The sequence below is a fragment of the Saccopteryx bilineata genome, chromosome 5 (assembly GCF_036850765.1).
Source record: "Saccopteryx bilineata isolate mSacBil1 chromosome 5, mSacBil1_pri_phased_curated, whole genome shotgun sequence".
Classification (NCBI taxonomy): Eukaryota; Metazoa; Chordata; class Mammalia; order Chiroptera; family Emballonuridae; genus Saccopteryx; species Saccopteryx bilineata.
Genome location: NC_089494.1, coordinates 96,600,668 through 96,623,279, shown reverse-complemented (window position 1 = coordinate 96,623,279; position 22,612 = coordinate 96,600,668). Strand labels below are relative to the sequence as shown.

The window sequence follows — 22,612 nt, the reverse complement described above, 5'->3', positions numbered from 1 at the left end:
TACCAATTGAGAAACATACTGATACAAATGACAGATATATGAGACAGATAAAATGGGAATATAAGTGAAGTTTTCTGAGAAGAAAGATCTAAGTCTTTCTAGAATCTAGAATGAAAGGGCATTTTTATTAGAATCTAAGGAAGGAAATAAATTGTAAATGTGTGAAAATGAGGAAGTTAAATCTAAAAATATTCTTTCAGTGATGGGAAGGAAGGGGCACCCTGACCAGCAGCATACAATGTGGAAATCCTCAGAAATAACCATGTTCCAATTAAGACAAGTCGGTTATGCTGGCCTTGCCCCAGTGTGCCCTCCATGGGCTGCCTGAGAGATTTGATGAGTTCCTAGTTGAGGTATGAGAGTAGAACCTTGTAGTGTCATGGACCTTTAGGTCACCTTCTAATAGTTTTCACAATTTAATAAATTTTATTCATTTTTAGAGTGATAAGAAAAACAAATACAACAAAATAAGCAAACAAAAATAGTAACAAAATTTTTCCAGTAAGGTTGGATGGTGGTATCACAGAGAGAAAGAGGAACATAGGAGGAACACTGAAGACAGAGGGGGGCCTGTGGACCATTGTGCCTTCCAGTTGGGCTGAGTTGTCTTGGGGAATGATGCTGTACAATGGCCACATCTAGACACACATTTTTGAGCAATGACTGCTTCCCGGACACTAGAGGTGATGCATTAGGGGGTTGGTGTCATTAACTTTCTTTTCTTAAGATGCTTTTTTTTTTTTATTTAGTGAGATGAGGGGAGGCAGGAGAGACAGACTCCCCCATGTGCCCTGCTCAGGATCCATCCAGCAAGCCCACTAGGGGGCAATGCTCTGCCCATCTGGGGCATTGCTCCATTGCTCAGCAACTGAGCTCTTCTTAGTGACTGAGACAGAGGTTATGAAGCCATCCTCAGCACCTGAGGCCAACTCGCTCCAAGTGAGCCATGGCTGTGGGAAGGAAAGAGAGAGAGAAAGAGAGAGAGAGAAGAGAGGGAAGGGGTAGAGAAGCAGATGGGTGCTTCTTCTGTGGGCCCTGACTTGGAATCGTACCCAGGATGTTCACACACTAGGCTGACGTTCTACAACTGAGCCAACCGGCCAGGGCCAAGATGCCTTTATTCTATATAATAACATTAAGGATTTAATGTAGGACCCAACCCTGAGTTTCCAGGAACAAAAGGCTATTGAAATGAACAGGTACACAGAAAGTTAAAATGGTATTTACAATTTATCACTTATTTCTGTTACTGAAGCTAACACTCATTAACTAACATAATTTTCATCCTCACATTTAGACACTTTCATTCAACAAATATTTATTAGTTACATTTTCATATTCTTCCCCATGCTTTAAAACTCATTTTATTATCCACCTCTCCCACTCCCAGCTCAATGGATTCACAGTGTAAACTAACAAGTCATAATATCTGTCTTGGGAATTGCTGTGAATTCCTGGTTCTAATTCCTCTGTTAGGTGAACCTGGAGGAACAAGTAGCCTTTTCAGAGCCACAATTCTTCCAGCTGGAAAAGACAAATGTTGCTCAAAAATGTTTAAGGTCTTGCCTGACCTGTGGTGGCGCAGTGGATAAAGTGTCGACCGGGGAATGCTGAGGTCGCTGGTTCAAAACCCTGGGCTTGCCTGGTCAAAGCACATATGAGAATTGATGCTTTCTACTCCTCTCCTCTCTCTCTCTCTCTCTCTCTCTCTCTCTCTGTGTGTGTGTGTGTGTGTCTCTTGCTCTAAAAGAAACTGAATAAAGTTAAAAATAAAATATTTTAAAAAAATATTTAAGGTCTTACAGAGTACAAAAATAAGATTATGTAAAGTGAACCTAAAATAGGGCTAGAATTTTAACTTGGCCTTTCATTGCAGACTTTTAACTTTAGTAGGAATTATTAACAGATCAACACAGGACTCTTCTATTAAGCTTTAAAATAAATTAATCATAACTCAGGTAAAGAAAGATAGCATTTTACATATAAATATTTCATTATACAAAAGAATTGACTCTAGAATCCTGACAACAGGTATAACATTTGTTTTAATCAGATATCCAATGGAAAATAACTAAGAAAATTACAATCTTGGATAAGTTATTCCTTATTTTTAAAAATATATAAAGAGAAAGAAGATGAATTGATTCAATAAAGAATGTGCACTCGCGGGGCCACCCTTTTGCCCCAGCTCGCCCTACGCTAAGGAAGGGAGAACCTGGGAGGGAGACGCCTCGGGTGTCCAACCATCTGAGGACTCTGGTGGCTGTGTCTGTAAGGCAGCCCTCGGCTCACCACAAGGCCCAGGACACCCATGCTTCCTAGAACACAGCAGGTACTAAACAGACAAGTACCTTGAAACAAGAAGATATTTCTAGGAAAAGGGAATTAGAAGAGACTGAAAAAGATGAGAGAAAAGCTCTACATATTGTTGAATAACTTTTAGAAGATAATGTTACAGAAGGATTCTTCAAGGGATATGGGAAGTTTATCATACCTGCTCACTACAACAAAGTCGTGGATAAATGTTCTATTATCAAGCTTTGTGGCTATCCCTATTGTCACTGAATCTCAGAATGGTAGCAAAAGGAAACAGAGACTATTTACCAAAAGCTGTAGTCTATAGTATTAATGGAGAAAAGGTTTTTGCTACAATTTTTGTTATAAAGAATCTAAGTTTTTTGAAGCACAAATTCCTAAAATTCCAGTGTGGGTTCAAGAAGAAAAATGGCCCTCTGATTTTCAGCTGCTACAGGAAGTACAAAGTGGCCATTCTGGAAAAGAAATAAAGTTATGCAGTAGGCCATTAAAGCATCAGATACTGACTGTCCTGGTATGAATCCAGTTCTTCTAGCACACACAGTGTTAGTAGCAATGATAGTGAGCAAGACTGTTTCTTCCGTTCTACCAGGAGACAGAGCAAATGCAAGGGGTATAAGGCCACAGTTTCATCCCACCCAAAAAAAACCATGAAAAAAAAAAAAGCCAGCCAAAAAACTAAACTCAGGCAAGAAGACAAAGAACACATTAATCAACATTACTGAGCAGTTAGGCATTTGAAGATCAGATAATCAGGAGAAAGCTGCCCTTTGTGAACTTCCTTTACAGGAAGTAAATACTCATTTCTTCAAATCATCTTCTGTGAGAAAAAACAGAAGCTACAGAAATTTCTGAAAATAAATACAATAGTTCAGAAATAACTCTAAGTAAGAAAAAGTGCTGAGCATTTTAAGAGGTAATCTGACAAATCAGACCAAGGTTTTAGGTCAAGTTCTAGTTCAGTGCAGGTGTGTTCCTGAAGTGGCAAAGTCAACCTTCAAGTTCTGAAGGTGACATTGGTTGAGTGGAAGAGGTTTTTGTATGGCCGGAATTGTGCTCCTGTGTGTCTGAAACCCTATTCAACCTCTCTGTTTAAAGAAGACCTCGATGATGACATAAACTCTGACCCAGATAATCATTCCTCTGCCTCGTGGGAATCTCAGGACAGCTTGGGTGAATTTTTTGCCTTTTAGATTCTCATATACAGCCATTAAACCACTGCCAAGTTATGAGAACTTGGAAAAAGAAACTGAAACATTAAACCTAAGGATCGGAGAGTTTTAGAGAAGTAATATATTTTAAAATAAGAAACTATCACATCACAAGACTCAGAAGAGTGTAATTCCACATACCCCCTGATAGATTCAATTCTCAGTACCAGATTAAAAAAACACATTGTATTTGAAAAATTAAGTGAAGTATTACATGGACTTTTGGAGCCTCTTCAGATTATATAAAGAGATATTTACACACAACTCAAAAATCTGGTCCCAATTTTCAGATTAACAAATAGAAATATTATACACATACTTGAGAATGTGCTTTCATTGCTATTGTGTGGCTGTCATTACTGACCTCAATTGATGGCATTCAGAAATATCATCAACACAACTATGATATTTACATAGTTTTTAGCCACCCTGCTTGAAGAAATGCATTTAAAGAATGGAAACCTTGAAAAATTAACCATCATATTTAGAACTAACTGTGAACCAGAGAGGTATAATCTATGAAGAATAAACAGAAAATGAATTTATTTACACCATTTCTGGAATTCTAGCCACAATAAAGGTCTGGTGGTGACAGATAACAACTTTGTTTTGAGTAAAACCTTTACCTTCTTAGATTTCAACACTTGCTTCCCAGTCTCTAACTGTACAGAGTGACTTCCCCCAATAGAAGAGAACCATTATTCCAACAAACTTAACCAAGTCCTTGCATCCCTGGCTATAAGATGTAGTATTTTTTAATTAAAAATAAAAGTTGAAATATTAAAACTTAAACATTTAAGAAAAAATTAAACAATTCATTTGTTATTCAAAATATATAGTTTTGGATGACACAAAAATTTACCCCTAAAAGTTCTTATAAATTAGGTATTGTCAGCCTGACCTGTGGTGGTGCAGTGGAGAAAGCATCAACCTGGAACACTGAGGTCGCTGGTTTGAAACCCTGGGCTTGCCCTGGCCGGTTGGCTCAGTGGTAGAGCGTCGGCCTGGCGTGCAGAAGTCCGGGTTGGATTCCCGGCCAGGGCACACAGGAGAAGCGCCCATCTGCTTCTCCACCCCTCCCCCTCTCCTTCCTCTCTGTCTCTCTCTTCCCCTCCCACAGCCGAGGCTCCATTGGAGCAAAGATGGCCCGGGCGCTGGGGATGGCTTCTTGGCCTCTGCCCCAGGCGCTGGAGTGGCTCTGGTCGCAGCAGAGCGACTCCCTGGAGGGGCAGAGCATCGCCCCTGGTGGGCGTGCCGGGTGGATCCCGGTCCGGCGCATGCAGGAGTCTGTCTGACTGTCTCTCCCCGTTTCCAGCTTCAGAAAAATACAAAAAGAAAAAAAAACTAAAAACAAAAAAAAAACAAAAACCCTGGGCTTGTTGGTAGGCACATATGGGAGTTGATGCTTTCTACTACTTACCCCCTTCTCTCTCTCTCTCTCTCTCTCTCTCTCTCTCTCTCTCTCTTTCTCTCTCTCTCTCTCTCTCTCTCTCTCTCTCTCTCTCTGCTCTCTAAAAAGAAAAAGAAAAAAGAATTTTAAAAATTAGGTATTGTCAAAGTATTGGTGATCATGGGGATCACCAGGCAATTGAATATGACTTGCAAGTTCTTGGGTCCCACTCCTGAATCTCCTAAGTCAGAGATTCTTAAGGAAGTTTGTTCTAGATCACTTTAGGATGGTTTCATAAAGAGTTGGATCAATTTTTATTCTCACTCTAGGTGCGTATTTTTCTCAGAGTTCTTCCTTTCAACAAAAATTTTAAGCACACATATAAAGATACAGATAGACACAAACAGAAATCTTACAGTTTAATAAATTTAGCTTTTTCTCAGGTACAAAACTCAAAAAAGAATGGTTGGATCCAAATTGTGTTTCTGTCAGGTGGACTAAGTTAAGGTTACCTGCTTAAATGGCCAAAACATTTTACTAAAGACTTTTATTTGCAAGCTGTAAGGATCTTCTTAAAGCTATTTTTGGAGTCATTTTGTCTTTTAGAAGCTCCTTTATACTGAGCAAAGTATGTATCACATTGTCTCTAAGAGATAGGAGATCCTTTTTTTTTAAGGCATTCTCTTAAGGTGGACTTATCTGAAACAAAAGTTTCCACAGTTTGATCATTACAATTTCAAGTTATTCAAAAGTTGCTCCATTTATTTTTAATTTTTATTTATTGATTTCAGCAAGAAAAGGGGGGGGGGGAGAAGAGAGACAGGAACATTGAGCTGTTCCTGTATGTGTCCTGATTGGGGATTGAACTGGCAACCTCTGCACTTTAAGACGATGCTCTAAATCAACTGAGCTGTCCCACCAGGGCAAGATGTCCCGTTTTTTCAGAGAAAAAGATTCTGGACAAGGATCAAATGGAACCTACCTTGACTTTGAATTCTGTAAAACATTTTAACTATGTTTTCTAACACCTGTTTCAAAGTAGAAAGAATTGTGTATTTCCCCTTTTTAATCCTTTGAGTAGTGAATGTTTTTCATGTTCACTGATCCCCAGGGAGTGAGTTGTTGTTTTTTTTTTTTTCAAAAGTGAAATTAGTTCCAGTTACTGTTTCATTAACTTAAAATCATGTTTGTTTGATAACCAATTTATGGAAACAAGAAGAACATACATTTGCCTTTTTTTAATGTTGTCTTACACATTTTTAAAGTAAAAATTTTTGTACAATCGTACTCTGGATGGTCAGGTGGCACAAGGACGTACATGAACATTCATACTACTCAAAGGGTTAAACAAGATGAATAATTTACCACAAAGCTTTAACAAAGAAACAGAAATAGAATGGAACAAAGAAATAGAAATAGAAAGTAAGTGTGCATAATAAAGTTGGGGAGCTCAAAATGCAAAGAGAGCAAAGCTCAGATGCAACAGTGGCGCACTCAACAGCTCTGTGGTCAGTGTGAAAGCAGTGAGTACAGGGGGCTCTGTGGGTCTCAGCACCTGGCTCCTCCACAGCCTCAGGATTGTAGAAGTTTGTCTTCTTTGGATCCCACTTCTAATGCTATAGTTTCAGAAACAGTCAAAGTAATACCAATGAACCAGTGAAGTAGTAATTAGTAATAATTTATTGTGCATACATCAGAAAGACCGTTTGCAAACCAGGAGCACTCATATCAAAACGTGGAATGAGGACTAGGAGAATATTGTTACAAAGCAGTTTATAACGTCTATGACTGTTTATTTTTCATGAGGATTGGTAATAAGCTAGATTAAGATGACTGAACTGGTTTAGTCTGCTCAAGAAGCCACCAAGTCTGGTTTTGTTTCATTTGATTTTAAAAAAGGACATTTGAGTTGTGTACAGTTTTGGTGATTATGAATAATTACTATACAGATTCATGTACAGGATTTTGTGTGAATATTAAATTTCTAACTTATTTTATGCATGTGAGAGGTAAGATAGTAAATATTTTACTCTTGGCAGGATACATGGTCACTTTCCCATTTTTTATTTTTCCTTCTTCTTCCACTTAAAAATGTGAAAAAAGAAAAGAATTCTTAGCAGGCTATACATAAATGAACAATGGCCTGGAATTGGCACACAAACCATAATTTGTCAGTTCCTGGTGTAGCATGCTGTAAGAGGATTGTGGAATCATACTACAAATGTATTTTTAACCTTATAAACTGTCTAACATTTTCCAGAATAATTGTACTATTTTGCATTTTGCATTGCTATCAACATTGTGTGTCTATTGTTACCCATTATTACTAGCAGTTGGTATTGTCATATTATTGTTGTTTCTTTCAGTCATTCTAATATATATACTAATATCTTATTTTAGTATTTATATGCATTTCTCTAATAGCTAATGAACTTAAATATTAATTGTTTTAGTGCTTATATAATATCCATGTATTTCTTTTCTTAATAAAAGTCTGCTCAAATCTTGTTAATTATTTTTAAATTAGGTTGTTTTCTTTTTGTTGATTTTATATACTTAAAAATTAAATTTAGCCCTGGCCCATTGGTTCAGTGGTAAATCGTTGAACCGTCATTGGATATCCCAGGTTCGAGTCCTGTCAGGGAACAAAGGAGTAGTGGCCATCTGCTTCTCTACCCTTCCCCTTCTCATTTCTCTCTCTCTCTTTCTCTCTCTCTCTTCCTCTCCCACAGCCAGTTTGCCTTGGTTGCTGAGGATGACTCCGTGGCCTCCACCTCAGGCCCTAAACAAAATGGCTTGATAGCTGAGCAAGGGAACAACAGCTCCAGTTGGGCAAAGCATTACCACCTAGTGGGCTTGCCCAGTGTATCCTGGTCAGGAAGCATGTGGGAGTCTCTCTGCCTCCGCTCCTCTCACTAAATTTAAATTAATAAAAAAATTAAATTTAATGGGGTAACAGTAGTCTATAAGAACACATAAGTTTCAGGTGTATGTCTTTATAACTTTTGAACTATTCATTGTGCTGTGTGCCCATCACACAAAGTCAGATCATCTTCTGTCACAGTACATTTGGTTCACTGTACTTACCTCTCTTAACCCCTTCTTTCTGGTCAACACTTCACTTCTGCCTGTGTCTATGAGCTTTAGTTTTATATTTCACCTATGCATGAAATCATTGAGTTTTTAGCTTTTTGTGATTTATTTATTTTGTTTAGCATAATATTTTGAAGGTCTATCTATGTTGTTGTAAAAGGCATTATTTCACCATTCCTTATGGCTAGCTGAGTAGTATGTTATTCCATTATGTAAATATGCCACATCTTCTTTATCCAGTCCTCTACTGAGGGACACTCTGGTTGTTTCCATGTCTCGGCCTCCATGAGCAATGCTACAATGAACATGGGACTGCATATCTTTGCGTACAAATGTTTTTGAGATTTTGGGCTGATTTTTAAAAGTTCTTTATACATTGAGTACATAATTCATTTGTTAAATAAGTGATATAACATGTTTTCTCCAAGTCTGTAACTTATCTTTCAAATCTCACAAGAGTATCTCACAGAGCAGAGGTTTTTAATTTTGAAGATGCTTAATATATTGATTTTTTTCTTCTATAGATTGTGCTTCCTTTGCCATAAGAAAAATTCCTCACTGAAACTTAAATTTCAAAGGCTTCTTTGATCCATGCTTTATTTAGAAGTGTATTGTTTTATTTCCAAGTGTGTGAATATTTTTCAGTTTTCTTTTTATTACTGATCTCTAGTTTAATTTTACATTGTCACAGAATATTCACTGTATGATTTTAATTTTTTAAATTTGCTTACAGTGTTTTTGACCCAGGTAATGGTCTATCTTGGTGAACTTTTTATGTGCATTTAAAATAATGTTTACTCTGTTGTTTGTGAGAGTGTTAAATAAATACAATTACAACCATTTGCTAGATGCTGTTTTAAAGTTCCATGTTTTTACTAATTTTTCATTTACTTGTTATATCAATTATTGAGAGAAGAGCATTGAAGTCTTAGGATTAATTGTGTAGGTTTGTCCATTTCTCTTTTTAGTTCATTCAGTTTTTGCTTTGTATTTATTGGGACTCCATGGTTAGATACATTCTCATTTGGGGAAGTTATATCTTCTTATTAAAGATAAATTGACACATTTTTATCATGTAACGTCCTACTTTATCCCCGGTAATTTGCTTGCTCTGCAGTCTAGTCTCCTTTGTCTAATATTAATATACTGACCAAGTTTTATTTCAGTCAGTGTTTGCATGGCATGTCATTTCCCACTCTTTTATTTTATTCCTACCTGTATCATTACAGTTAAAGTATAGACAGTATGCTTATAGACAGAATATAGTTGGGTCACTTTTAATGTAACCTGTTTATCATCGCCTTTTAATTGTTGTGTTTAGACCATTTATATTTAATGTGATTATTGAAATGTTTAGATTTTGGTCTTCCACTTTATTGTTTTCTGTTTGTCTGGGTTTTAAAATTTTTTTATTTTCCATCCTTTTCTGCCTTTTCTTTGATCATGTTTTTATTTTTGTTTGTTTGTTTGTTTGTTGTTGTTGATATAATGTAAATTTATATACTAAGTTTTGAGTTATATTTGTATAGTTTTTAATGGTTTCTCTAGAAGTATTATAGTCAATATATACTCTATAGCATATAATATACTAATTAATAATTATCAGTATATATTAAATATAAATAAACCTTCTTAGTCAACTTATAAGCATTATTTTATCACTTCAAATAGGTTGCAAAAATCTTGCCATTATAAGTTATATAGTTACTTCTCTTTACCTTTTTTGTGTTATAGTTAATATATATATTACATCTACAAATACTAAAAACCCAATCAAATAATACTCATTTTCTCTTTTTAAATTTAAAGCTGTGTATTGTACATATTTTAAAATATTAAAGAAGAGAAAATAGCTTGTTATGCTTACCCAGATATTTGCTATTTCTGTTGTTCTCCTTTCATTCCGAAAGTCCAAGTTTCTCTCTAGTATTATTTCTCTTTATCCTAATGAATTTATTTCACTGTACTGGCTAGAATTTTCTTAGTTTTTCTTTATCTGAGAATTTTTTTGCGCTTTCATTCCTGAAATATATTTTTTTCTTGATATAGAATTTTGTACTGACAATTTTTTTTCAGACATTTCTTAAAATATTTATTTCAGTGCATTTTGGTCTCCATAGTATTTGGTAAGAAACGTGGAGTCGTTAAAATTGTTGATTCCCTATCCACCATATCTATTTTTCTCTGATTGCCTTAAGAAAGTCTTTTTTGGTTTTAAACTATCAGCTCTTTGATTAAAATATGTCTGCCATGCATTTACTTCAGTTTATTCTACTGGGAGTTCACTGAAATTTTTATAAGTGTATATTTAAATATTTTGAAAAATTTAAAGTTTTCAAACATTATTCCCTAAAACCCAATTGTACCCCACTCTTTCTGCTTTCCTTCTGGTATCACAATGATACCAATGTTACACCTTTTGATATTGGCCTATATATGTTCGTTCATTTATTTTTTCTTCTTTTCCAAGTGAAAGAAAGGGCAATAGAAAGACAGACTCTTTCATACACCCCAACTGAGATCTACCTGGCAAACCCCATCTAGGGCTGATGCTCTGCCCATCAGGGGCCAAGCTAACAACCAAGCTCTTTTTAGCACCTCAAGCAGAGGCTCCATGGAGCCATTCTCAGCTGATGTGCTCGAACCAATTGAGCCATGGCTGTGGGAGGGGAAGAGAGAGAGAAAAAAGGGGAGGAAGAGTGACAGAGGAACAGATGGTCGCTTCTCCTGTGTGCCCTGACTGGGAATTGAACTGGGGACATCCACACACCAGGCTGATGCTGTACCACTGAGGCAACCAGCAGCCAGGACCCATTTTCTTATCATTTCTTTTCTTTTCTTTTTTTTTTCCCTGATGAAGTAATTGAATAATTTCTATTGATGTATCTTAAGATCATAGACTTTTTTTCTCTGCCATCTCCATTCTTCTTTTGAATCCTTTTTGGAATTACTAAAATTATTTTTTATAAAGTTTCATTTATTTTTAAAATATTTTACTTCTCTGCTGTAATATTTATCTTTCCATTCTCTTCAAGAGCAACTTCTCTTACATCATACATTAGGGTTATAATAGCTACCTTAAAATCTTTTGTCTGATAATTCCAATAGCTGTGTTATTTTAGGGTTGATGATTATTGATTCTTTTCCTGTCAGAGATGTTCAGATAATTCTGGTTCTTAATTTGAATAATTCTAGATTTTATCCAATACATTTTGAATGCTATCTTATGAGACTTTGTATCTTTTTAAATCCCATGGTGAATATTGATATTGTTCATTTCCTTTGATTTACTTTAGCACACAGACTACCCAGATATGTTTGGTTTGCAAGGATCTGTCCTGCATATATGCGACTTAGTCATCAATTTGAAATCTGGGCTTATTGTTCTCAAAGTTTTCTTATACTGTTTTAGGTTAGATACATTCATGCGCAGTTCAAGGGTGAGCTCAGGAGTTTATGTACAACTTTATTATGATCATTGTCCTAAAGCTCCCTCTTTGCAATAAGCTTAAAACATTACTGCTCCCAGAGTCCAACTTTCTTTTCCTTCTGGCCAGAAAACTGAAACTACAATTTATACATTTTGATATGTACTTCTTATGACTATGCTTATTTCTGGTGAGGCAAGAAGACAGAGAACAAAGCAACCAGATTTATCCCATATTCTTAGAGCTACCCTTCTGGTTAAAGAGGTGTGCTTTAACTCTCAGTGAGTTAGGTGCATGTGCAGCTGCTGCTGTTATAACCACCACAATCTCAAAGGATTGACCGGTGGTAACCATGGAAGAAAATGATAGGGAAGAAAAAACAACAACCACCCTATTTCCCTCTTTCCCTCTTTATCTGGCCCTTAGTAATATTCTAAAGGCCAGAAAAGAAAATACTGGACTTCACCTGGAGTTCTCAAAGTCCATAACACTACATAATTTGGGGTTTCTGGCTATCTTTTACCAAGACAGGAGAGATTTCTCAGAGGTGGAAACAAAATTACAAACTAAATGCCAGTTTGGTGGTATTTTAAATTCTGGTTCTCTTCCCTTGTAAACCTGTTGACATTTGTTTATCAGACTTCTCATATTCTAAAGTGCTCCTTAATGCATTTTACTTCTGTTTAGTGTGTGAGTGGAATGTGCTATTCCATGTCAAGTTGTGTCTTAGATTTCTCTGAAGTATAAAAGACAAAAAAAATTGCTTATTGTGGTTAAAGAAAAACCTATAAAGTCTAAATTATACCTAAAAAAAACTCCCACATATTTTAAAATAATTTTTAAAAATATATATATTAGGAAGTTAGTTTTTTATTCTAATAACCAAGGCCAGAATTGGTCTTTAAGAATTTTGAAATACAGTTCTCTGTGTTATGCAATGAAAATGATACAATTTGGGTCCCATGTTTTGCTTCTCGGCATTATTTATCTATTGATAAAATTTTGACCTAGCATTTCAGAGGATTACGGTCTAAGAAGTTAATGCACATAAGCATCAATCCTAGTTAATCAGTATTTCAAACTGTCCAATTCAATTCAACATTGTCAACAACAAGCCAAACACAATCACATTAGTATCACAAGTATTTAGATAACAATTTTACAGTTCGACAATTTTTATCGAACATATTGATATTAACTACTTATAATTTTGATATTACCAAGGATTACTCCAAATAATCAAAATACAAATGAAACAAACATAGCTGGAAACTCTATACTTTCCATTACTAATTATAATAAAATCAGTAACAATTTCATATTCACTGATCTGCAAAAGCATTGTTTATCTTTGAGTCTTTTTCTTTCTTGTTTCTTTTCCTTTTTAAAAAATCAAATGTGAGAATAGAATTTCAAGTTTTAAAAAGATAAGCTTAGATTTCTCAAATGAGCAGTCATAATAAGTTGAAATTTTAGCCTAGAATTTCTGATCAGAAGAGAACTGTAATAATACACCTAAATCTACATATAATATGACCTTTTAACAGCGTTTCATTTTTTTTCTATAAATATGGAGAATAAGTTTCCTTAACTATAAATTCTTTCAAAATAAATAAGTAGACATATTTCTTAAAAGGGTAAACTTCTACAGAGAAATTTTTTTCCCTCATATTTTTAAGCAAAAAATATTATAAAAATCTAGCAATTAAAGCAACCAATCCCAGGACAATGCTTACCAATGTAGCTTTTGAGCAATCAGCTCCTCTTACATCATAGATCTAGGTTTTGAATCACTTTTGCTTCTTTACATCAATTTGTTCTTAGACTTACAAAGTATTTAAGAGCAGAAAGGAAAATCCCTAAGTTCAAGAAAAAATATCAGTTGAAACTAAACTATATTTTGAAGAAAAATATTTACTTTCTAGAAATTATATCAAAATATGTTAGCAAACTAGTCTTTTACTTGAATAAAAAATTTCTAACTAATACTATTCTAACAAAAATAATTATATGGGATAAATTAAATTTCTGCAATTCTGATAGGAAATATTTAGACTTACTTCATACACTGACACTCTCATGTAATGTTGGCTTATATGTATATACAGTACTCTCCCCACAGCAACATATCAAAGATCCACCCTGGCACCTGATACATGAAATCATTAACATTTGAGTTAATTTTAATAATACTTTTATTTTAAAGTATTCTTTAAAAAAACAAGTCAGTGTAAATATCTGTAGAAGTTACTTTTAATTTTCATCAAACCATTGTATTACTTCTCTATTTTCTCTTTAATTCGTAAAAAAAAAACAAAAAAAACATTTGAGTTCCTTCATAGTCTTGTATAAATGAAACTGGTTCTTGGATTACACTTGGGACACATAAATTAAAACAGTAAGCTAATGAAATTTAGTGTGATAGATATTTTTGATGCATTTTATTGTTTTGTTTTGTTTTGTTTTTTTTACAGAGGCAGAGATAGACAGGGACAGACAGACAGGAACAGAGAGAGATGAGAAGCATCAATCATCAGTTTCTTGTTGCGCGTTGCGACTTCTTAGTTGTTCATTGATTGCTTTCTCACATGTGCCTTGACTGTGGGCCTTCAGCAGACCGAGTAACCCCCTGCTGGAGCCAGCGACCTTGGGTCCAAGCTGGTGAGCTCTTTGCTCAAGCCAGATGAGCCCGCGCTCAAGCTGGTGAGCTCGGGGTCTCAAACCTGGGTCCTTCCGCATCCCAGTCCGACGCTCTATCCACTGCGCCACCACCTGGTCAGGCTTTTGATGCATTTTAAATGTTACTCAGAAGCAATCAAGTAAATTTCTAGAATCTTTAGTTTTATAGCAATCATATTGTAATTTTATCAAACGATGAGATTTCTAGCTAAAATGGCTCTAAGACTGTTGACTTAAGGCTTAATTGAGGAGAGGCTTGTTTGTAGGAACCTGATACTCTTGATCTATTAAGGCTCTTAGAGCACTTGAAGTTAAGTGACTCTTTAAAGAGGGTGTTACAGGTGGAACTGTGTTCTTTAAAAATTTATGTGTTAATATTCTAACCCCTAGTACCATAGAATGTGACCTTATTGGAGATGGAGACCCTATAGATATAACCAGGTTAAAGTAAGGTCATTAGGGTGAGCTCTAATTTAATATGACTTATAAAAAGGGAAAATTTGGACACAGGGAAACATGCATGGAGCACATCTGTGAACATGAAATCAGCCATGTATAACTCAGGTAGAGAAGCCTAGAACAGATCCTTCTCTCATAGTCCTCAGAAAGAACAAATCCTGCTAATACCTTGATGTTGAACTTCCGGTGTCCAGAATGGTGAGATAATACATTTTTATTCAAGCATCCAGTTTATGGAACTTTGTTAAACCCCCTCCTAGCAAACTAATACAGGTAGCTTATAACAAGAACCAGTATTTCCCGCTCAAGGAGGATTATAGAAGAAAGACCTGATTGTCAGAGAAAATTCATGAACTCTTTCAGCATGACTAATCTGTGCTAGAATTTGGAGGCTGACCTTAGGACAAGGATCAGCAAGCATTTTTTTTAAATAATAAAATCTTATAAGAACCTGGCCACATTTATTGATTTACATGTTTCCCTATGGCTGTTTATGCTACATTGACAGAATTGAGTCCTTGAAGCAGAGATTTTATGTTCCACTAAGCCCAAAATATTTGCCTTTTGACACTTGACAGAATAGGCTTGCCTCGCCCTGCCTAGAAACAAGATCATTGCTTGGGCATACTGCCTACTGGGTCCAACAGAACAACAGCGGCAGATGGTCTGATCCAAACACAAAATCACAGGATCTTCAGATCATAATTTTTTTATAGTAGACCAGGACAGAAAAAGAATGAATTAAGAGGAAAGAAATAAAATCATTTATTTACTTCTTCATCTCCAAAATAAGATGAAGACAAATCCAAAGGATGAAGATGTTCCCAAGTGAAATAAGTAAAGGCATGAACAGAAAAAGAGTTAGAAAAAAGAAGAGTTAGTCACAGTCTTGATTTGGGAATGTATCAAAATAACATGAGTTAATCAAACTGGTTGATTTTTAAAAGGAAGAGATTGTAATAAGCACCATGTACTTTGTATAAACGCCATCGAAGTGGGGGAGAAAACCAAAATGGACTATTGAGAAGTTACAAAAGCCCATGCCTAAAGTGGCAACTCCTACTTAAAAATAAAATTAAAATATATCAATGTCATCCTCTCTAAAATACATATTTTGGGAGAACACCAAATTCTTGATGTGCTAAAAATTTGTCAACAGATAGAAAATATCCTGAAAAACAAAAATGACTGGTTTATGTCAATCCAGACTTGATTTTGGAAGAAAGAATAAATACAATAAACATTTTTATAAAAGGGCCTCTCCCATGGACATGAATACAAATTACACAAGCTATCCAACAGAACCCACAAGATACTGAGCTGTATAACAGCCAAGCTTTTAGCACTAAAACAGTATAATGTATATTCTCCTCCAGAGCCCAAACATTATCATGAATGTTTTCCAGAGGACTCTGTACTTGAACTCTAGCTATAAAAAAGCAGCAGATGATTATCAGTAATGATTAATTTGACAGACAATAACAATTGACATGACAATCTTGAGGATAGGAAGCAATGAGTCATGGTTGACTCCAAGGTCTAACAAACAATTGGCAGGCTAAACAAGGGACTCTTCTTGGCACAAAAGCAGAACTAACCCCATACACTCAGGGAACACATCAAGAATCCTGTAATGGAAGAAGATCCAGAAGCGAATCCCAATTTAGGAATGCTATGTTCAACTTCCTTTTCTTCTTACTTATATATGGAATATGGAAAAAGTTACTGGGTTACTACACAGTAAGGAGTAGAAGGGAAAGAAGGGGGAAGGGAGATAACTTTGGTATAATTCTAAATATAATATTTATATGTATAATGTATTCTTAGAACAGCAGCTGTCACAACACCATCAGGGTTTTTACTGGTGTCACTTGAGTTCTGTATCTTGTCCCTTACCAAGCTATCATAGCTATTGTTTCTCACAGTTGCTGATGGGGGGAGTAGGAGAGGTTGCATAGTAAGTATGTATAAAAGTAGGGGCCATTCCTCCCAACCTCAGGTCCCAACAATCCTTCTCATATTGCTAACTTTATTCTCTCTTCTAAGAAAACAAGCTATTCTGGCAGTGTTATGAGAGGCAGAGAGGTGGGAAAGGAGAGGGCAAAGGGGAACAGGGAGAGAGAAACAGAAGAAAAGGTACTGGTAATGGCTACAATTGTGGCACTTGCAGGAACTATCACACAGGTGGGTGAATGAGTCTTAAGTAAAATTTGTTTGAAGAGCAGAGATATGAGAAAAAGAAAGTTATTTCATAATAAACCATACTTTAGGCCAGCATGAGACAAGATAATTTACTTTATAGTTCTGCTTTTCTTTCACATGAGTACACTTTAAAAATGACTTTCTGAAAAAGAGTAGCCCACTACTTGTTTGCCTGTAAAAGCATCAATAATGAAAGAACAAAAATAACACAAAAGGGACAGTGATCTGAGTAGTGGCATGCTCATCTTTGGTTTTTGATGGGGCTGACATAGGAGGACATGTTTAGTCTTTAATATGTACTTATTTGAGGGCTTAGCTAAATTTTGGCCCATTATACACTAATTTAAAGTCCTGAATTCTAAGTAAAATCTTTCCATATTTGTTTCCTAGGTTAACAAAGAACTTTTAATGAATCCAATTTAAATGCGTGAACAATATTTATACCTCTTTTATTGAGTCAGGCTTAAGAGGTGCCAGTGAAAAACAGACACAGTATCTATAAAAACGATCAGGTTGAATAGATGGTATGTTTTTAAGAAGTCTGGAAAGGTTTAATTAGGTAGTCTAAAGTAAAGACAAAATATATTACCACTGATTCAAATGAAATATTAGCCAGCAAATACCTTTAATTTTCCCCAGATTTAAGAGAAAACTTAGTGGAACACAATTATAAACTTGTATATTCTGGGCTGTAGTTTAACCACATGAATTAGTTTGCTAGTGAAACTGCATTTGTTGCAGTCAGAGGAAAGTTATAATACAGACAAATCATTAAAATTTGGATTTATTTGAATAAGAAATAGAAGATGGAGAACAATCATTGGCTATATATGTATTAATATTAGATGTGTATAGATATATAGAATAAAAATTGTAACAATCCAATATATCTCCTTGAGATACGTATATAATCATTTAGACTTTTTTTTTTTAAATTTGGCATATCTACAACATCAATGAATTTAGATGGTTCGTATTTGCCTAAATTCTGGTAACTTTCCACTCTGACTGAATAGATCAATATACTTTCTGTAAAACTACTACTGTTTTTAAAAACTTTTCTAATTTCTTAGGGTATTTATGATTGGTAGTAAATGATAACTTAGATTTTCTTATGGCAGAAAATAAATATGAAAGATGTCAATAAAAACTTTTACAGGTATAAGTTAAGTTTTTAAATAAAAATGGAAAAGATCAATTATTTTTCACAGAACTTGATATTATCTTTGGGAGATTATTATCCATTATCTATTATCCATCTTCAAGTTAATCATATTATTAATTGTTTGCACTGAATTAACAATGCCGGAAGAATGTGAATTAATTAAATAAGCTTATTGTACATTTTCTTCTATTTCAGTTGATTTATCATTAGCAAATAAGGATGAAAATGCCATCTATTTCTTGGGAAATTCTCTTGGCCTTCAACCAAAAATGGTTAAAACGTTTCTGGATGAAGAATTACAAAAGTGGGCCAAAATGTAAGTATGATTTCTAAAGCTGTCATTCTATCTCTCACATAAGAATTTTAAAAATTACACTGAATGTTTAATACTTGGAAAAGTGTATAATAGAATTTTAGGGCAAAAGGGAATCAGAGATTATGTTACTTGATAGTATCATTTTATTGATCAAATAAGGTCTTCTAGTTACTGTCAGAGTCAAGAGAAAAATTGTGTAAATATTTAAAAATTTATGTTCCTTGCCTGAGTTGTCACAATTAAAATATATGTAATTATTTTATTTTTTTTTCTTTAATGACTAAAAGGGAGATAACATTTAGGATTTAATTTAGTATTTTTATGATTAATTCTTGGTTAAACTCTGTCACAGTAATGTCAATAAATAAGAAAATAAAAATTGTTGAAAGGAGGTAAGAGGTTGAGTGGAGCAGAAGGCACTTTCCTCCCCAAACTGAACATTTGGGCTTTGCTACACAGCTGAACCCCAGACAGGCAAGGATCTTAATTCAGGATTCGTTTTTCACTCCATGTCTTCTATTCTGCTTTTATTCTTCTGCCTATGTAACCTTTCACATGCCTATGTAACATTCTGTTAACCTGCACGTTTACGCTCTTTAATCCCAAACTTTTCAAACATACTGAGTATCCCTCCTGAATACTTACTGCATAAAAAACAGTTTAAAAGTGTCTATTTTTTAGCCTGACCAGGCAGTGGCGCAGTGAATAGAGCGTTGGACTGGGATGTGGAGGACCCAGATTCGAGACCCCGAGGTCACCAGCTTGAGAGCGGGCTCAACTGGTTTGAGAAAAAGCTCATCAGCTTGAACCCAAGGTTGCTGGTTTAAGCAAGGGGTTACTCGGTCTGCTGAAGGCCCACGGTCAAGGCATATATGAAAAAGCAATCAATGAACAACTAAGGTGTTGCAACGAAAAACTGATGATTGATGCTTCTTATCTCTCTCCGTTCCTGTCTGTCTGTCCCTATCTATCCCTCTCTCTGACTCTCTGTCTCTGTTAAACAATATATAAATCAATAAAAGTGTCTATTTTTATTAGTTTCATATTCTTAACTGTACTATAGATCCCTAATTTTATGTACTTATCATTCCCTGGTAGCTACCAATAAAGCTGAAAGTAGAAATATTTTCAAAATATTTTTTACTACTTAAAATGTTTATATTACTTAAATATTTTTTACATATTTAAAATATTAAAAATAAGTATAAATATTTTAAAACATTTTATGGTTATTAGAATCTGAAAAGTAGTTATGAAGGGGGATCCAAACCTGAAGTTCAGAAACAAGAAAATTCAGGAGGATGAAACCAAGCCACAGAAGAACGTAAAAGCAGCCAAGACCTTTGGCTTTCAGAGCAACTCAGAATGTCTTCTCTGTCTCTCTTTATTCTTTACATTACTGGTTTTTCATACTGGGAAAAATATCTGTTCTTTAAAATTAGTTTAACTGAGTGTGTAAATAATTACTTCCAAAACTGTTAAATAACATTTCAAAGTTCTTCATTTTAGTGGTTAAAAATATAAGTTCACAATATATACAAAAATGATAGAGGTTTATATAATTTAATAAGTGTAGGGCTAGTAGTCGTGGCCACCATCACAGCCGCCTGGCCCATGCAGGTTTGCATTTGATTCGTACAGACGGTAATGAAACAATGGAGCCAAGAACTGGTGGGCCATCCTTATTCTAGACTCATATTGGCCAATGAGTAAAAAACAAACACACAGGGCACCAAAACCCACTCACATGTTCTCCTGTTCCAAAACCAGGAGAATCTTTCTGGTTTTCCCTAGAATCAAAGGCTCCCACCTCACCAGTTCAGCAGAGCTTACAAAGCCCCTCACCTCTGTTCTCCTTCAGCTCCCCGCCATCTTGCTTCCTTCCTCTCTGTCACCTCATGGCCTCTCTCCATGCAAAAATATGGTCTTCTCTCTGCCAAAATGGCCTCCTAGCTCCTCCTTTTAAAATTTTTTGGTGTGAAAGTCCCTCCTCCAGCACACATTAGCATAACCAAGCTCCTTCCCAAGCATGAAGGTAATCAGCCACCCACCCCACGTGGGCAGCGTCATTTTTAACAGTAAAAGTGAGCAAAACCAAATAACAAAATTTACAAACTTATTTGTCCAACATTAAGCTTCTTATAACTTTAATGCATCTTCAAAAATAAATATTACTACGTTTAGAAGCATTTGAACTAGCATATTTTATTATAATAAAAATGAGGGTCAGAGTTAATAAAAATGGTTAAAATTAATTTTTGGCCTTAATGTAAAAGACAGTAGAGAATTAGATTGAATGAATTTGAACTTCAGAGAATGTCCTTGCTTTCTGGATATTCAGTCAACTAGGCTATGCATTTTTATCCTCTGGACATTTTAAAAAATTCTGCCTTGTTATTCGATTAATATCATTATAATTATCCTACTTTATTAAGATACTAGTTACTTTTAAGACTTTGAATTTATATTTTAGAAAAGTATTTCTTTGTTATAACACCCTTCAATTATCTTTTCATTTTACCTGTGACAATAGAATTTTACATAACCTTAAAACCTTTTACCTATCTTTTATTAGACAGATGATTCAGAAAGGAGGTACATTTTAATGCTTAAGCAATGCAAACAAACAGAAGGATTTCTTCTGAGCAAAAGATTAGGTAGCTAGTTTGTTTTGTTTTTGTCTTTATTTTATTTAGTTTTATTTGGTTGTTTGTTTGCTTGCTTGCCTTCTGCTTTTAGTACATCTGGCCAAGTCAAAACCATGGTCCTTCCTGCCCATTATGTCAGTGGTGTTGACATGTGTGATTGCAATCTTGTTACCTTTCACCCCATCCCCCATCCTTGTTCTCATAGTGATCATTCCTGGCTGAAAGCTCCACAAGGAGATTGACAGCAACTGAGTCCATGCCTCCTGTGCTGTGTCCCCCTCCCTCTGTGGGTGGCGGTCAAGGGTGAATGGCAGCTGTGTACTTGGGAGCCTCTGCTTAAGTGTAGATACTGTTTCTTTCTTTCGCTACTATTTACATGCTTCAGTTTAAAGTAATCTTCATGTCACTCTGGTGCCTGCTATTGTGCACTAAATTTGCATAACAGGAAAAAATCATTTTCACAGTTTATAATCTTAATAGTAACACAAAAATGAAAGTGCTTTAACTAAATAAGATATTACTTGGGATGATGATATCAAGTCTCTGACTGGCCATCCATAACCTGTAAGGTAAGAAATGCCATTTGGCTCATGCTAATAATTTTCCATGTTTTCATCTTTTATGACCTATTGCAGATATATACTACCTACCTATCTACAAAGTAAAACATCTCTGGTCATACTTTAGCTTGACCTTATTAGTTCATATGGTACTATCTTTGATTTTTATCCTAAAGAAAGTCAAGAATAGAGGAGTACTTAAAATATTTTAAGACTCAAGAAATTTCTTCTAAAACTTCAAGATATTCAAAGAAAAATGGAATACATGGCACTTACCTCTATATTTTTAAAGAACGCTAATATTGTTATTTGCTAATGCCATTTTCAACTCTGTGATTTCTAAATTAGATTAATAACTTTTGCTGTGGACAATGTATTTGTTTTATAAATTGACAATATTTTATTTAAATAATATTCTGAAACAGAAAATATATAGGGCTATCTGACCCATTTAATATAAAATAATTCTCATAAAAATGATTGTATAACAATAAGAAGCAACAACATCAATGTTAGGACCCCGTGGGTCTGCTTGAATGGATAGGCAAACACTTACAGAATTTTTTGAGAATATTTTATATTAAATATTTACTAAAGGACTAGATTATTTAAAGAATAATATGGATTAATAATCATAATGATAAAGATAGGCTAGCAGGGAAAGATATGCCAGTCTTAAAGAACAAAATTATACACTATGAAGTGTATACTATGTCCCTAAGTTATAATTGCAATGTGTTGAATCTTCTGTGTTATCATATCTGCTAAATAAATGTTTTTTTTTTATTTTTCTGTCTTATAGAAATAAAAATTTGCCATACTTGTTTCTTTATAGGGATTCATCTAAGAACTGTGATATTTGAGGCAGGATTATTTAAAGGAGAAAATAGGTCAGTGAATTACATAGTAGGAACAGACACTCTGATTTGCGGACAGTGACTTACGTTACATGGCAGTGAGGTACAGAAACAACGCTGGTGAGACACGGGGTGGTGTCAGACACTGCTTTCTCCTTAAATGTAAGTGTTTCTTTGTAAAGAAGAGTATTGTAAGGGAAGAGAGACTTACTCGCTATCTTCCTAAGTCTTCTAGCTAGGTATATGAAATAACCTGACAATAGGCAGCTTAACAGGAGGAATGGAAAA

At 34.9% G+C, this 22,612-nt stretch overlaps 1 protein-coding gene and 1 pseudogene across 2 annotated transcripts in view; both read left to right on the top strand.

The window, feature by feature from the left end:
• The window catches only part of KYNU (kynureninase), a 130,084-nt gene that overhangs the window by 7,818 nt on the left and 99,654 nt on the right, over window positions 1–22,612 (top strand). For both annotated transcript variants that reach the window (XM_066279745.1, XM_066279744.1), the window contains one exon: window positions 18,139–18,259. In XM_066279745.1, coding sequence (XP_066135842.1) covers window positions 18,213–18,259 — 47 coding nt within the window. In that variant the 5' untranslated portion in view covers window positions 18,139–18,212. The remainder of the gene's footprint in view (window positions 1–18,138; window positions 18,260–22,612) is intronic.
• On the top strand, window positions 288–4,204 carry LOC136337944 (putative RNA polymerase II subunit B1 CTD phosphatase RPAP2 pseudogene; annotated as a pseudogene).